Below are 17,345 nucleotides of genomic sequence, written 5' to 3' on the forward strand. Positions count from 1 at the left end.
CCTATTATTTTTGTAAGTCAGAACTGGCAAGTCAAGTTTTAACTCATTTCACAAAATCAAAATATTCTAAAATGTAGGCTTCGTTCATTTCATTCTAGAATGATTCTTATAATATCACTTGTATCACCTTTGTTGTATTGAAATTATTAATATTATAACTGTAATACATTCTTCGAATCTCATTTGTTGAAATATTTTGTTTGTGTCGCCAAAAACTAATTAAGACTATTCCTTACTCCTAGCGATGTAATTAACGGTTGTGTGAAAAATTGATTGATTCAAAATAACGGCACATAACTAAATGCACTTCCTAATTTATAAATCATCGTTAGCGAAGACGTCTAAGCAATAATTTCTGAGGAACCCTAATGTCTGAAGGCGATGAATACGAGATCACTCGGTTGGACGTCATCATAACGTTTCCCGTCGTGTAAATAATAATAAACTTCGTTATTCGACATCGACCTTTGGACTCATTTTCTGATGTTACATATAAATTAAAAAACATTCATGCTTCGATTACTTTATTTATAACGGCTCATTTCATACAAATTTGTATAAAGGTAAAACAGAGTGTCACAATATTTAGCTTGCCTTGCGTGGTTTGCTGTAAAAGCAATTTAGTCTCGACTTGGATCTGTTTGTGTACAAATTTGATTGAAATGAACGATATATCGATACATTAATTAGATATGTTTTTATAATTTAAATGGCTACTTAAATATATTAATAATCTATTATATTTTAGGACATTTTTCATAAAGCGTATCGTTTGAGAAACATTCACAAAATAGTAATCCATTTATCTAAAGTATATTTTTATCAATATAAGAATATCATCTGTAGAATAAACTTCAGTATACAGTTTAGTGAGATATATTTTAAAGGAGCTCTAAAAGGGAACACTTACGAGCGATCACTTTTGTCAATAAGATCGATATACTTTTCTTAAGATCTAAGATGGCCTACTAAATATCTTTAATGTAAATATTTTGTAGGCTATTATTCTTCAAAATTGACAAGAGTCGTATTATCTATATAAATAGTATCAGATTTTTTTATTTCTGACGGAGGTAAGCAGAAGGGTGGGGGGTGCGACCAGAACCCGTTCTCAGTGCACACTATTGAAGCTTCACCGACGATCTCGTAACCTTCTTCACACGAGTATATGATCAGATCGCCGACGGGATACTTTCCGTCCTTGGACGTCGCCGTTGTCAACAAGCGACCCTTCTCCGGCACGAGAGGGTCGGGACAATAGATAGCTGCGAACAAGAACGCTCGTTTTAGAGTACCCGTCAGGTCCGTAAGTAACTTTCGGGGACGTTTCTGTTTACTCACCGATACAGTGCGGCATCTCGCCAGACCACTTTCCATCCAGTTCACATTCTAGCCCTGGGGCTCCAATGAGTCGATACCCCCACGAACAAGCGAATACGGCGCGTCCGCCGTAAGATGAGTTATACTCTACGACGCTAAGGTGGTTACCGAGCGTTCGGAGCACTGGACAAAATGTTTCTACACACGTAGGCGGTTGTGATGACCAACGCCCTGCGAGGGAATAAAGCACACTTCAACATCACGACATTATGAAACATGTACATAATATATGCCAGAGCATCTCGACCATTTCCTATTACAATATAATTGAAACGGAATCGCTGAATGTGACTCACCGTCACCCATGCAGTTGACAATAGCAGAACCGTTGAGGTGGTAGCCCGGCTGGCAGCTGAAGTGAACAGCATTTCCCAGCCGCGTGCCTTGTGCGAACTGATGAACATGGGGTGACGAAACGTTAATCGGCGGACAAACTATGTCTGGAAGCAAAAACACAACAGCCTTAGAGACGCGTCGCGATGCAGGAGGCGCATGGCGGGCTACTCTGTGCTGTCTACTACGCTGGTATTATTATAAGGGAATAAAACGATCAGAATATCTAATAAATTAAACCTAGTAAGTCCTAGTTTTTAAATAATAAAGTCAAAATTAAAACATCTACAACATATAAGGGTTCCAATCTAATTAAATATTAGCAAATACTCTCGTCAGCAGCATGATTTCAAAACTAAAAGCAGTTTTTCTCCTGTTTTAGACTAAAGCATTGTAATGGACGTTATAGGAGGATGAGTGGCAGTTTAGTAAAACTTCTCTTTTTTAGCGAGTATAAGAAGAAATATTTATTTGTAAAAATTATTAACTATTTATACAGAAATTGAAAATAAAATTAACCAATTAAAATACAGGAAAACCAATATATAAAAGAGCCACCCTATATAGGCTTAAAATATCATCTGTCTCGCTCTCGCGCCTTTCCCTCTCGCTCGGTTGTCGCTCGGCAGTCCGCGTAATTTTTTATAAATATTAGTTTTCAAGAAGTGAATAGAAATAGGTCGCCAGCGAATCGTCTTGCGAGTATCTACGGGTGTGAAGAATTGAAGCTAGTGTGAACTGAAGACAAACAGTTCTATTCCGAGCTTATATTATGTTCTAAATAAAACAGTTCTTGTCTGAAATATTCGTCGTTTCAACGATAACGTCATATTTTGTGGCATGCGCTTGCTGTTGCTAACGGCGCAACGACGTACGGCTGCAGCCCTTTTCACTTGGGAAGGCGCGCCCACCCGCGTTAAATTATCGGCGTGCGTAAGTGGGAGTGTCGTGCTTACAAGATGGATCAGTTAGGATGCCTTACTTACGACTGACATCTCACGCAGATGACAGTTGATTAGGTTGTATTAGTAAATTCACTCCGATAGTTTAACGCGGAGGCGCGCCTACGTGAGTGAAGAGATCTATCTACATACGAGTAATACAACAGAAACAATTAAAATTAAATTTGGTACTACGACATAAAGAACATGCAATTAAACTTACGTGAAATGAGTCTCGTTGGAGAGGAAAGTAGTATGCATTAACTGCTCTATATAAAGGATGACTTTCGATTTTACACAAACACGGACACTTAGTTACAAAGCACACGACAGCCGAGGTGCTCGGTGGGTTGCTGTCAACGGATCGAAGCTCAAGCTTAATAGGCAAGCCTTAAACAGCCATGCAAGAAGACTCACTAACAACTTTAATGGCGACCGTGTTGGTGTTCCCGGCGGGAGAGGTGCACGTGTAGCTGTCGCTGTGCCGGGCGGAGACGCGGTTCAGCACGAGGCGGTAGTGAAGGTCCGTCTCGCCGGTGTGGCTGGCCCACTCTGCAAGCCGTTCCCAGATCAAGTCAAACCAAATTTCTTTATTCATTACAGACGCAAAACACTTATTGAAAAAATTTAGTCAAGAAAAAAACTACCAATGGTTCAGAAAGAAACACCTCAGACCCGAGAAGATAATCTGGCAACAGAGGCATTTAGAACGCTTTCTGAATTATCCTAATGCAGTCGAGGATTCAAGCCGTTTATAAGGGGCGCGGCGAGATATATCTTCATGCAATCGATTCCAAACACATCCAAAATATCTTACAAAATAGTAATTAAATCGGATAACTAATATTTCTAAGCGTCAGCAACTGTGTTATTACCAGCATGATGCCTATACAACTGGGTCCAGCTCCAGTCCGGTTTTCCCATGGATTGTGGCCAGAGGCAGTCCAGCCACACCGTGCTTCCAGGGTACACGTATAGCTCGCCGCTCAGCTCCACTATAGCGGAGCCAGTCACGGCGATGTACTGGATAGTGGGCGGAGCACCACCTAAGATCGAGAATTAAAACGACTTATGGCTTCCGAGAAGAACAACATTTAACAAACAATAAAGTCGTATTCTTTCCTTGTGTATTGTGTGTACCTGTATAGTTCGTGATCACTGAAGTAGGAACGCACTGCGGCATCTTAGAAGACCATTCGCCGTTCTCACACCGTAGCATGTTTTCCCCTGTAAGCTTGTACAAGCCAAAGTGCTTGCATCTGGCAACTATTACAGACCCATGTGGAAAGTAAGTATCGATCTGAAATATAGTGCCGTGTCAAAGAATTCTAACTTGAGACATTTCTTTCTTACACAGCCGTTCAATGTTAGTATTGTAATGTTAGAATTTAAAATATACACCAACCAAATAACACCACCACCAAGTATTAAGTTGTTTAGTTATTAGGAATCAGTGCAATGATCCATTTAAAACGACTAACCATTACATATATTCACCGGTCGCTTTCTCTCTGAAAGTTTAAGTTTGAAGAGTTAAGGCTTATCATCTATGACAGAAGTTTAAAGAATGTCAATAAAATTTATTATTGTATCAAAGTAAAATACAAAACGTTTACTTACCAATATAGAGTCATTTTTAAAGGCAACAGCTAATAGGGGGTTTTGATTGCGGTATAGACATTCACGGAAGACCGGCTGGAATCTACCATCTGTAATCGATTTGACTGTTACTGAATAAATTAGTATTGTCCTTTTCGTTTTAAAAAGAAAAGGAAAAAATAAAAATAATAGACTCTCATAAAATACTTACTTGGTGTTTGGGAACAAAGGGGGCCCACCCAGTTTCCATCGATGCATTTTATTTTACAAATAAGATGCTCATTTGTCGGTCCGATGATTCCAGGAAACTTAACCTACGTCAGAAAGATATTATTAATCTTAATTGAAAAAATAGAAATAACTGAGAAACACTTGTCTTAACACACGTACAGAAGGAAATGTTTTAGTATCATTCAATATTTAGAACAATACCTCACCTCAGATATTTTTGCGAAGTCAGCCCTAAACCTGCTAATATCGAGGTTGTCGTCAACGGTTGTGACATCTGGAAGGGAGCATTTGAAGTCATCTGAAATAATGATACGATCATGTATCAGTGAGACGGATACACCACTTAAATTGCTAGAGACTTATATAAATAGAATTCATCTAACATTCCGAGCAACAGAATATCATAATGATCTAAAAAGACACATAGACAGGTTCCGATTTTAACCTATGTGGTAGCAATCGTATGCCCTTAAAAGTGGCTGTGTGAAAATATTCAAAGGCAAACTTTCTTATTCTACAAGTGCGAGGGTGAGTGTGTTATTACTCTACATCCAGGATAAATAGCAATACAATTGTATTTAATTATCTATATAACTTGATTGCCAGAAAAGAGTAACTACTGAGATACTTGCTGGTTCTTCTCCGTATGATCTACATTGCAGCTTTAAATCTAATAAAATTGTTGCAAGAGCCAGAAAATATGATAATGAGTCCAAGATGTTTTGCCCGTGTTAAGTAGCCACTATGCGAGCTCCTAGGCAATGCATGTCTCGGGGGCTCTTAACTATTTCTTGTTTCCTATATTCTTACTTCAGTCATATACAATGCAAACAAATAAAATTGTGACAAGCTATCAGCAACGAAAGTAAATTGCGAGCTCAAGTGGTGTTCCGTCAGGCCAACACAACCACAGACAAATATAGCTCTCTTTGTGTGCTTGTGATGTCCTGGCAACATTAGCATTGGCAGTACACTGGCTGCCTTTAGAAAACAGAAATAGTTTAATTGTTTGCAAATCTGTTTTATTTTCGAGAACTGATTAGAAGCAATACAAGATGAAAAATTTAAAGAATAGTAGTTACATGATGGCCGTTGTAGAAACATTTGGGGAGAATTACAAAAATATTTTTTTAAAAGAAACTCAAGTACCCGAGGAGTGTTGTCTCTCAGTTAACTGTTAAATATGTGAACTGCGACTTGCTAGAAGACAGTTGAAAAATAGATTTTATGTTAATATCCCTAATTATTTTTTTTATTTTATAAGCATGCCGGTAGCCTGGTGAATAAGCTAAACAATAGTTCGAGTTCACATTTTACTCGAGACCCGGACACTAAGAAATATAAGCTACTATTAGGCATTAAATGTAAATGTGCTGACAAACTCATGTATAATACTAGTATTTATAATTGCTCAATCAGCCTTCATTTGGAACTCCTATACAAAATATATTTATTGGATGAAACAAATAAGATTTTCTTTTATTTTCTTTGATTGATTAAGCAAGTCTTTGTAGAAATTTAATAGACAACTTGTCAATTTGTGATGAATATTATGATAGTGTTACGCATAGACTCATATTAAATAGAAATAACATGTTTGATAGTCTAGTGTTAAGTATTAAGAAGCAAGGAACTGAAGTCTCAAGTAACAATTAGGAGGCTGTTAAATCAATAAGTAAAAGCTGAAACTTGATCCTCAAAATGGCTCCTTCTCAAGCGCGACTGCGCACATAGTTGCAACTTGCAATATTATTGATTACGACTATTGATTTTTCTAAAAATAAATATTTACTTTGCGTTACATAAGTGTATATTCGTTCCTATTACTATTTATAATTGTTTTAAAAAATTAGATCTATCATCTCACCCGATGATACAGTTTCATTCTTGTTATAACAGAAGCCGGCCGTCACCAATAATAACAGGAGCATAAACTTGTTCATTTTGTATACAGTATTTTTCGTTATGTACGTAACTTGCAGCAGTAAATACTGATCACCATCCACTAATAGGCATTCATTACTTCATTTACATAGAAAATGCTTTCCGTGTTATGTTACTGAAATGAACGAATCTAAAATATAGGAATTCTCTACTCATTGATCACTGCACTGCTCACTGAGCCACTGACTGAACAGTGGACTCTGACTGACTGACGATTGTAAAACAGTTTGAATTTAATTTTGATCGAACATGTCATATTTATATTTAGATTAACCGTGTTGCTAGCATAGAAAATGAAGCGTTCAAAAACCTTACGCTGAAAATAAAACATTTGACATGTAAAAATAAATTAGTATAATTATTTTCTAAATTACAGTAAAGTCTTCGTTTCTTTTTGCATCAGAAAATGATTTAACTTAAAACTATATTAGAAAATTTATTTGGGGCTACTATAATAATTGAATTAATCCTGACCAAAAAAATAACCTGAGAATGGGTAGTGACTTTTAAACTTGTTTGAAAATAAATTCTTAATTTAGCGCGCTGTAATGAAAACCTAATATAAGGATAAATTACTTCATCGTTATAAGTTACGTTATTTTAAGATTTGACTTTTTAATAGCGCGGTCGTACATAGATAGTAGAGCTACATTTTGTTTTTAAACGAGTATCGGAATAAATCGGATATCTATCAATTCAGACATCCGGTTTTTAGTTCGAAACTAGATAATAGATATGTAGTATGACTAGTAGGTAAACTTTAGAACATGGTGCTGAAAGACAAATTTAAGAATTACACATTATAAGAGGCATGAACACTATCGATTATGACTATTCCATTAATTTCGTTTTGACCTAAAGGAAAAGAAAACTCCTGGAGTCGGAATTGATATGAGGATTTTTCTAGGATTAAACCTGGATATTCATCAAATCCCTTTTGTATAGGGAACCGACAAGAGATTTTCTCTTGTGATCCGCGTCGTAGGATCCAAGAGCAAAAAATATCTCAATTATATTACATCTTATGTAATACAATCTGCAAATTCTTCTAGAAATTACTCAATTTTATTATGTATGTCATACGCAAGCCAAGAGGGCGAATGGAACACGTCAATCATAATCAAAGATCGAAAACTCAAATCCGGTCGGACGCTATACAGTTTTCATATGCTTCATTTATATTTATCGTTGTTCTTGTTGTGCTAAAAATATTGTACAACCCGCAGGAGTCGGACGTATATTCACTAATTCCTAATGGTGCAACACGATGGACTTAGTTCTTTTTGCGAGTGCCGATATTATATTTGTAGCGAGCAGTAAACGATGGGGTATGCTACCTGATACGATGGGGTACTACCCCACAAATATATATCTTATGATATGATACATTTATTATTTCTATTTTTTACAAACTTGCTTTATATTTTCACTTCATCAGCGTTCGGCGTTGCATATATTTACCCGATTTCATTCCCATGGTTTACCCCACCGATAAGGACGAACGTCACCTCGAGCCCAAAAGGGTTCACCCTAAGGCAGAGTCTTAACACTCGCCCCAACGTTTGGTGACGCTGAAAAGGTCAGTAGGGCCAACAGCAATACTCAATCAAGATACAGCAGAGCCATGGTTTATTTTATGACTGTCGACTGACGTAATAAAGACAGCACGTGTTCGCGCCCAAATCGTTTTGCGCTATACTATCACTTGCGCAGTTTGCTAGCCGTGAGCGAAATCGGTCAATGTAGGAAATGAAAGGCAATGAAGGAATAATGCTTTTATTTATAGACGTATGCAGCTCTGTTACATATAAAATTTATACACGAGTAAGCCTCTGGTGACATTAGGCATTTTAGATTTAGGTAATGAAAGTATTAGTTAGCCCTACGAAATACTCACCATGATTGTAAACAAATATTCTTTAAATCTCAAGCTACTTGTTCAATTGTTTAAAAAAAAATCACATTTTCCTAATGTCCTAGCTTTCTTTGTTATGTATAAATAATTGCGATACACTTATAAAATATAATGTAATATATGTTGTCCTTTTTTGTTCTGTTACTTTTGATTGACAGAAAGATATATGTACGTTTGGAATAAACTACGTTTACTTTAGTAAAAATATGTAGTAGTAATCTGTGCATATATGGCCAGTGGCAGTACCATAAACAGTACAACGTATATAACTAATGTAGTAACGTAAAAATACATCAACACTTTTATTATTTAAAAAATTATTATAATTAATTTACTAGTTATCAAGCAATACAGGTCCCAAATGCAATAAAACATTACACGTTGGATTTTCACTTATAAGTTAAGTATGTAGAAAATGCTACTAAATCTCTCTTTTAACAAGATATAAATTATTGTAATTTTATACATAATATACGTTTTATACACATTTTGTATGTAAAATATAAACTAGAGCATAAAACAGACAAGGCACTGACAGCGACGTATTGCAGCATTAATTATTATAAAGAAGTTTAAATTCCATTAGTTATGGGTCGATTCCATTAGTATGGTCTCGGGTTATCGCAGCCTACATGGACACGCTGACTGATAAACTTGGCTATTTGTTCTTTATCGAGCGTCAAGTCACCTTTGCGTATTATTTAGTGATGTTTGTCTTTACATTGTCGTTGGGATCATCTGTGATTACGATTTTTTATGAAACATAAAGATTAAAATTAAACATTGTAGCTATACAATACAAAATACAACGGTTTAACTTTAAGGAAAAAATGCATTGAGAAATTAATAATGACACATTTTAAATAAGTTTTTAAGATAATAAATAGAATATTACAAATACAAGCGATATTCAGAACAGATCTTCATGAATACATACAATCTCTGGGATCGTATATTATTGTAAGTCGTTAAATTATATCTAAGCCATACACATAATTAATGAATTCGCTAAAAGATATATCGGCCTTGAGACATAAATAAATTTCACTAAGTGTTTTCATATCGAGATAGCACAGATCCACTTTACTGTTCATTCATTTTCACTCAAATGAACAACTAGACTCACTTGTTTTGTAAAGTAGTCCGTCCGTCCGTCTTGACTCCCGTACTTAGGTAAACTCTAGTAATTAACTTTTGGAAGATATACTCGATTATAAAATATCAACGAACAATCAGTTGGTTATTTTGAACCTCGTCTTAGGCACATTATAGAACTAAAAATAATAATATTGTAATTCTAATCAGTCTTACATTTAGGCACCTCAAATCACAACAGCAACAGTGCACGAAATATTATTTGTATATTAGCATAGCACAAATTCATGTGCAGTAATCCCTCGACTTGCGTCATTTCTCGAGCTACCTTAACTCATGAAATCATCAAGAGCCATCCACTTCAAACGTGTAATAAGCACCCATTTACATAGGAACTTGCGTCATTACTTCTTCTAACTATCTTTAAAAATTACTTTATAAATACATACTCTATTTCGCCGTACCTCCGTGTTACGCAAGTCTGGGTATTACTGTACAAAACGGTAGATATATAATATATATTTATACTTTTAATAAATAACAAAAAGGCTGGTATAATCTGCGAGGTGTACAATCATGGAAGAACATGTTTGAAGACAGTTTCTATAATTGAGGAATCACAAAGTACTCGTTTTGTATGTATAGTAACTTTTTCTAAGACGTTAATTCTGTTCATTCTGCTGAAACAATTAGTCTTACAACATATTCTGAAAGATTCATTCCTAACATGTGTTTTAAACATCCACATTGATGAATAAAACATTGACAAATGTAAGTCGAAAAATAGTAGACATACATGTAAATAAGAACAGTTGTGTACTTGGTTCAAAAATATGTCTGCAATGTAAGTATAATTATTGTATCTTTGTAAGTTTTTGACATATTCAGGAAAAATTTTTATTTTATAATATTTTAAAAAATCAATCTAAGCACAAAATCAGTACATCAATCAACAGTCAGTATAATAATCTATGTATATATATATATATAAATAATAATCAGAACTAAATATAGTATTCACATCAAGTCTAGACAATCTAATAATGAACAGTGATAACAAAGACCAAAGTTCCAGATGCAATTCAATGTCACTCAAAGAACTTTCCTTGACCACTGGACAAGGCAGCCAATTGTCAAGTTTTATTAAGAGCAACAATAAATTTTAATGTCAGCACACATTTGTGTCTAGGTGACGTCAGTTGGGGCAGATTATGCAATCAGTACATACAATCATATGTTTAATGTGTCTAGCATGATCCAGCCATCAAGATCATACTTTACCTTACTAACCCTTCACAACATTTCATAATGCTAACACTTAATAATTCTTATTTATACCTACGTTTTTGAAATTGTGAAGTAATAAGCTTAAGAAAGGTAGTCATTACACAGTAAGGATATAACTGGATAATAATTATATTATTATATAAAAAGTAGAAAAGTAAATGTATATGAGATCAAAAGTGATTACAGTTGCAAGTTAGCAGACCCTGAAGTTGTAGCATTTATTATATTCGAGCAAAATGACAATAGAACTGAGCTCCAGCAGTGGTATTACAGTTATACCTTAAATAATATGAGTTTTAAGTATGTCATAACTACACACTATTACAGCATCCAAAAATCACTGGAATGTCTTAATAAAAATAAATGTATTCTAATTTTCTGAAATCTGACTATACAAATCACTTGGATGATACTTACAGATTACTTGCAGTTCTTTAAAGAAGTGTTTTTAATTACCCAAAATCCTATGGAATATGGTGGCATAGACACGTGATTACCATATTTTATATGATTAGGTTGCATTTCTGGAACAGATGATTCATAATAAAGAGGCCAGCCATTCAATAGAATTGTTTTTGTTCTTCTGTTATTGGAAGGAGCACTTATAATATACTCGTCAATGTTCAAGTCATCACCGTGAAAGGCAGTTCCATTAAGGAGGAATTTTGCTTTTTCCATTTGTAAATTGATGGCATAAATGGTTACAGCTGTTGTATCATTTGTGTATTTTCTATTTGTGCAATGGGCATATATCCTTTGGTAGCGGGAACATTTACAGCTTACTTTCAGAACTTTGTTTCCAACAAGTCTTTTGTACAAGACACTTACCCACCAATCTGGTAATGGTTCTAGCTTATCATCAATCAGACTATAATTGCCGCCAATCAAACTTTGCCTAATCACAGTTGTTATATTATACTTTGCCGACAAACCCAACTTGTCTACCCAGAGAGGGGTACCTGCATAAGAATTGGATAGCCCAGGCGCTCCGCCCCCGTAGGAACTACTCGTTTCAGTTAGCCACATTGGTATGTTGTGATATTTCTTAGTGTGATTTTGCATAATTTTAATTTGTTCACTCAGTAGTTCCAAAGTGTCTGGATTCCAAAAGTCTTCCAAAGTGGCAGTTCTGCTATTTAAGTAATACTGATGCCAGGATCTAACATTTATATAATGAGAACCATTGCCTAGGAACTCTACCATGTATTTGAGGCAATTAGGTTGGTGTTCTTGTGGTCTAGTTGTATCAGGACCTACCAACAATGACTTTTTGTAACCATGATGGTTTAGTAACTTTCTAAGCTTTTTGTAATCATGAGCCAAGGTCTGTGGGCTGATGGATAAGTTAAAAACATGGTGGAATGAATTGGGTTCATTGCCAAGCTGCCAATCAACATCAAAATTTTTATGTTTTGAGTATTCTAAAATTTCAATAGCGTTTTGACTCTTCCATTCATGATCATCACGTAATAATAAATTTAAACTAAAAAGTAATTTTGTATTCGTTTTTATACAGAATTCGTTTATTTCTGTCCACTTCTGACCAGTCATTATAAAAAATGGTAAAAATTTGTGCTTACAAAGAGTCTGAACTGCAGTACAGGTCGCTTCGGTAGCAGCACTCAAAGGGCAATAGTTACATGTCGCTGACGGAATGTCTTCAGAACTAAATATTAAACGGTCGGACATGGTACCACCAAGCCGGAGTCGCGCGGGAGCCAGAGCTGCAGCTAGCTCTCTGAGTCTTGTGTTAGTGAAATTAACTTTATCGTAGTTCTCTATTTCAGACGTATCAATACCAAAACTTAAAAAGTCATCGGGAATAATAGGGTGGAATTTTTGATGCTCGTCGATTGTAATGTAACATTTTTCTCCGATGTTATATTTTACAAACAACCCTAGTAGGGCTATATTGCAGCAGAAAATAATGGCACATGTTGCTACTAACCGTTTGTTAGATATCATTTTATATTAGACATAAGCCTGTGTTTTCGAGGGCACAAGTAGTAAAAATAATATATTGATAAAAAAATATTAAAACTTATATTTAATTTGTTGATAGTGAGTACCTAAGAAACCAGCGGTGACACTACCATATACGTTGGTTTAAAATATGAAACTGAACACAACTTAGAAACAGACAAAATAACGTTAGGTTTTGCTTACTGGTGAAAGTCAGTCAAGACTGACAGTTAGACTCGACTCTACAGTCGAACTGTACTCGGCACTCGCTACTGTCTAATAGTTGACAGACTAAATTAAAAAAAAACTGAATACTATACAATACAATTTACAATAAAAAATTATACTATTCGTCTCTAATTTTATTTTAGTTATAGGAAGATAGTCCAAGACAATATCATATTAATTTTTAATAATTATTAAAAATAAAATGATAACATTCAACTACGTAAGATTCAGAATTTTATTCAGTAATCTTAAAAAGGTTTTTAAAGTTTTATTCTTTACAAGAAAATCCAAAGACAATAGATCTATAGACCACATGAACAAAGTAACTCGCGCGTTACTTACCAGTAATAAAAATGATTGTAAGTCATATATCTAAAATTGTAAAATCTTTAACTAAAAGTTTATACTTCATTTTAAATATAGGACTTAATAAGAATTAATTTATTGACTTATATTGAAAAGCCCTTGAATTGAAACAAAAAATAATAAAATAAATTAGTTACCAAATCGTCAATACAGATGGCATTACTGATGTTACTTTGAACTTACACGTATATTAAATTATTAAGTCTGGAATCATATTAAGAACATTGTGAAAGTTTTGTTTACAATTTTTTCATAAATAGATCATTGTTCTTTATATCTTATTCACGCTTATCTTTTCTCTTTAAATTCAATAAACTGCGGAGTGATGGAAATTGTTGATATATATGCCAGACATTGAGATTTCTTTGGCGGGACGTTTTTAACACTTAAAATACGCGGACCTAAAAGGTGGGGTAACCCGAGCGTCATGGTTTTTTAAATTCGATCTATTTCCCAGCCCGACAGTTGATTTCGGGTGGATAGCAATAATAATAATAATAATTTATATCATTGAAATTACTAAATATTTTGAGTACGGTTATATTATTGTTATAAATTAATTCTATCAAATTGGAATAATAAGTATATATACTAATTCTGTAATCTATGAAAATTTAGTCTAAGTATAAGTAATAGAATTTTTAGGCATCAGAAAATGTTAAGTTATTGTTAACAAAATATAATATGTAATACAAATGCGCTTTTTCTAAATATTGATTTACTATCGGATATCGTGTAAAATTGTACTACTTGTGTTATTTCATTTCCAACATTTTCTGGTATATTTCCAAAAACATATGCGGAGATACAATAGGAAGATACCTTAACATAAATAAGTGTATATAGGATACCATCTAATTATTGTATTATGATCAGCCGCTACAGCGATGCAGTTTTTAGTGTTCCAGCAGATACAATAAAAAAGGAGAATTATTTTCGTATGTGGATGTGGATCTGTTCTATAGTTCTCGATGATTTCATCTTATGAAGTTCTGGTGAACTTGCTCAGATAAAATGGAAGAAATAATAAACTAACTACTTCACGTATTTTCACTTGTGCCTGATGCTGCTTATGAATAATGCCAATATTATAAAAAAGTTTAAAATACTTTATATAGGTACTTTAAAAGAAAAACTTGTTTTTTTTTTTAGTAAGAAGTATCATAATATTCGTTTTAATAAAACTGATCCATAACTGGTAGGCTACCCTTCATCTTCCTAACACATAGGTAGTGACAGAAGATCGTAGTTGATAATGGTCTGGACTGCAGCACTTATACCAATCCTATTCAAAGCTAGATTCTTCTTTTTCTCGTTTCATGCAAAAACTATATTACGGAATAACCTATATATATATGTATATAAAATCTGTATAACATCTATAATATAATGTAACATCTTTATATTATCGTACGGTTAGAACTTGTATATTATTTTAGTTGATGGTTTAAGGCCGCACATACGATGTATTGTAAGTGGTCGGAGGGAAAATTGTACATTACAAATAATTGTAAATATCTTAAATGTGAACCTAATATCGGTTTTATAGATAGACTATTTTTATGTTGAAATCTTGAGAAATGTAGAAAAATAATATTTCATAATTTGTAATTTGAATGACTAGTTTTAGAAATATTACGACATATTTACACAAAAAAGACAGGGCCCGTCTCAACATCTTTCGCAGTATTAAGTATATGAAAACGTGTAGGACGTGATTAAATAAAAGTGCTTTACCTAGTAAGTATATTTTATTTGAACAAGTGACGAACAGTTAACTAAAAATTCCCTGCAATTTGCAATAATTATGCTCAGGTTTCTACTGCACAGCTCGTGTCCTAGCAGACACTTATAACGTAATCAGTTGATATTTAACATTATTTTTGACTTATGGAACTAAAAATAAAATTGAGACAGTTAATGTGTATAAAATATATTCCAGTCGTCGTCTTCCTTCATAGAAATAAATCCACAACACCAGTGCCCAGTAAACTGAGAATCTTGAGAAGAAAAACGCGACACACAATATCATTTGCAGACGCAAAACAAAAGAATAAATAAGTAATTACAAAATAAGACATAAAAAACCGACGTATAAAATATATCATCTTAGTATAATATAAAGGAAACAGTTTATATAATAATATAAAATAAGATTCGCCCAAATGTTTTTGTTTATATAAAAATTTATTACATATTTTGTACCTATCTTAATGTTACAACAAATTCATCGCGCCGCCAACAACTTAAGTATACTAAGTACATTAAACTCAACAGAAAAGTAACTCGTGCACAACAACGGATACTACGAAGCGATGTGAGGAAGTGTCACGGGACATTGAAAAACACAAACAGACAAGACATTGTGCTCGATGTTAACAGTAGGAGAGTAACTATGGTATGCTTTGTATCAGGATAAGAACACTAGGATCACTCGTAAGTCTTAAAGGCCGTCTCCACATTGAATGTTATCATGAACGTACTCAGCTACTGGCGGACCCCTTATGGGTAACTCGGTTAATAATTGACTTGAGTATTTCTAAGTCAAAAAAAACCTAAAAGATTAATCAAAGAATATAATTTTAACACATTAATTAGTTAATTGGTAGAAAATGTGAGCCCTAGAGCAAGAGCCGAGTACGTCCACGCTCTAATAATTTTTAATATTTTGTGCTTAGGAGCGGTTTGTATTAAATATAATAAATTTAGAGCTCGTCGTGTTTCGGTCCTGAGAACTCTTCGTGGCTAATGAAGCCGTTCTTGTCCTTGTCCTCGTGCTGGAAGATCTCCTCGACGAGTTTGTCGTGACTCTCCAGCATCTGTTTGATATCTTCGCTCATCTCCGCGCCGTCGGCGGGGACCATTTGCTTCTTAAGGTAGTCACTCACCTGCACAAAGGAAACGATCTAATTAATATATTGTAAAGGTTGACGTCTAATTGAAGACTCGACTCGACTGATTTATTAGTGCTAATTAGCGACAGATAGAAATAAGGATAAGTTATCAGTTTCGAATTTATTAATAGCTTATTTAGTTGTAAAATCTAAATATTATACAATTTTATTTGAAAAAGATACATATGTACAGATATGTTTTAAGAGTCACGTTAATCGCGTAGAAACACGGAAGGCATATTTTAAAGAAGCCATGCATGTAGTGGAACTCTTATTGCATCAGACCCTATACCACTAACGAGTCCGGGGGTTCGCGCGGCTACCCTTCACCATAAAACTATCAGTGACTGACCTCCTCTCGCGACAGCTCGTTATCGCCATCTGAATCCATCGCTCGGAACGCTAAGTCAATACTCACTTCCTCTCTGGATAGCATGTTGTCCTTGTCGGAGTCAATTTCTTTGAACACGTTGGTGGTCGGGGGGGAGTCACCGATGTTGATCAGCTCCACGTCGAAGTGGAGGGTGGCATGGGGAGGGATCACGTTGCCGGCCCCACGCTCTCCGTAGCCGAGGGATGATGGAATCGTGAGTTTACGTTTCTCACCTGAAACATAGAATGACTGTTACCTGAAGCCTCGATCACAAATATACATTTGCAGGTTGCGAAAGAACGTTGTGTGCGGTACGCGCGTTAGGTAAATATTTAAAATCCAATAATGTCATGTTATCCCCAACAATCAAGCGTTCGATTCATCGACAATTTAAAACCATTTTAAATTCCGTTCGCTCTGTCGCGGGCAACGGACGCGATGGTAGCCGGGATGGCTCTTTATAAGTAGTTACAATCGCTTAAAGAAATCATAATTCTACGTTTTTTTCCTTATTTATTTTATACTGCCTAAGTATTCATATTACTTTTAATTAAATATTACTTAAGGTCTTTGTTTAGGCTAACTTTTGTTAAGATATGATTAACTTCTTGAAACACTTGTAAGCATTTAGTTTTAAAATTTAACTTGAGAAAATTCAAAGGTTTCAAGGTTTAAAATACCTTGAATGGTTTAGGAGCATTATTGGCTGGTTGTTTGAAATTTTTCTATTGAGCTTCAAACTTTCTAGCATTGCACTTGACCCTTTGGCTCAAGCCCAGAAAGAAAGAACGCTTTTG

The 17,345-nt window shown here is 34.6% G+C and overlaps 3 protein-coding genes across 4 annotated transcripts in view; all 3 read right to left on the reverse strand.

The window, feature by feature from the left end:
• Nucleotides 1-507: 507 nt before the first annotated feature.
• Nucleotides 508-6,628, reverse strand: LOC125075818 (locomotion-related protein Hikaru genki). 2 transcript variants are annotated; one of them, XM_047687593.1, is made up of 10 exons: nucleotides 6,352-6,628; nucleotides 4,691-4,782; nucleotides 4,465-4,567; nucleotides 4,275-4,363; nucleotides 3,795-3,954; nucleotides 3,530-3,700; nucleotides 3,072-3,206; nucleotides 1,677-1,820; nucleotides 1,342-1,551; nucleotides 508-1,265 (listed from the first exon to the last, which is right to left on the reverse strand). In XM_047687593.1, exons 1-10 carry the CDS (start codon nucleotides 6,425-6,427, stop codon nucleotides 1,003-1,005), a joined length of 1,443 nt encoding a protein of 480 aa, XP_047543549.1. In that variant the 5' UTR covers nucleotides 6,428-6,628; the 3' UTR covers nucleotides 508-1,002. The 2 variants fall into 2 exon arrangements, with proteins under 2 accessions (XP_047543549.1, XP_047543548.1); XM_047687592.1 differs by having other exon boundaries at nucleotides 4,275-4,378.
• Nucleotides 6,629-8,218: 1,590 nt separating this feature from the next.
• Nucleotides 8,219-12,916, reverse strand: LOC125076096 (heparanase-like). The gene has a single exon (XM_047688048.1). It carries the CDS (start codon nucleotides 12,688-12,690, stop codon nucleotides 11,146-11,148), a length of 1,545 nt encoding a protein of 514 aa, XP_047544004.1. The 5' UTR covers nucleotides 12,691-12,916; the 3' UTR covers nucleotides 8,219-11,145.
• Nucleotides 12,917-15,013: 2,097 nt separating this feature from the next.
• LOC125076032 (FK506-binding protein 2) overlaps nucleotides 15,014-17,345 on the reverse strand; it is a 32,349-nt gene continuing 30,017 nt past the window's right edge. The window contains exons 3-4 of the mRNA XM_047687967.1: nucleotides 16,594-16,781; nucleotides 15,014-16,169 (exon numbers count right to left, since the gene is read on the reverse strand). Coding sequence (XP_047543923.1) covers nucleotides 15,987-16,169; nucleotides 16,594-16,781 — 371 coding nt within the window. The 3' untranslated portion in view covers nucleotides 15,014-15,986. The remainder of the gene's footprint in view (nucleotides 16,170-16,593; nucleotides 16,782-17,345) is intronic.

This window comes from Vanessa atalanta, chromosome Z, assembly GCF_905147765.1.
Source record: "Vanessa atalanta chromosome Z, ilVanAtal1.2, whole genome shotgun sequence".
In the NCBI taxonomy this organism is placed as follows: Eukaryota; Metazoa; Arthropoda; class Insecta; order Lepidoptera; family Nymphalidae; genus Vanessa; species Vanessa atalanta.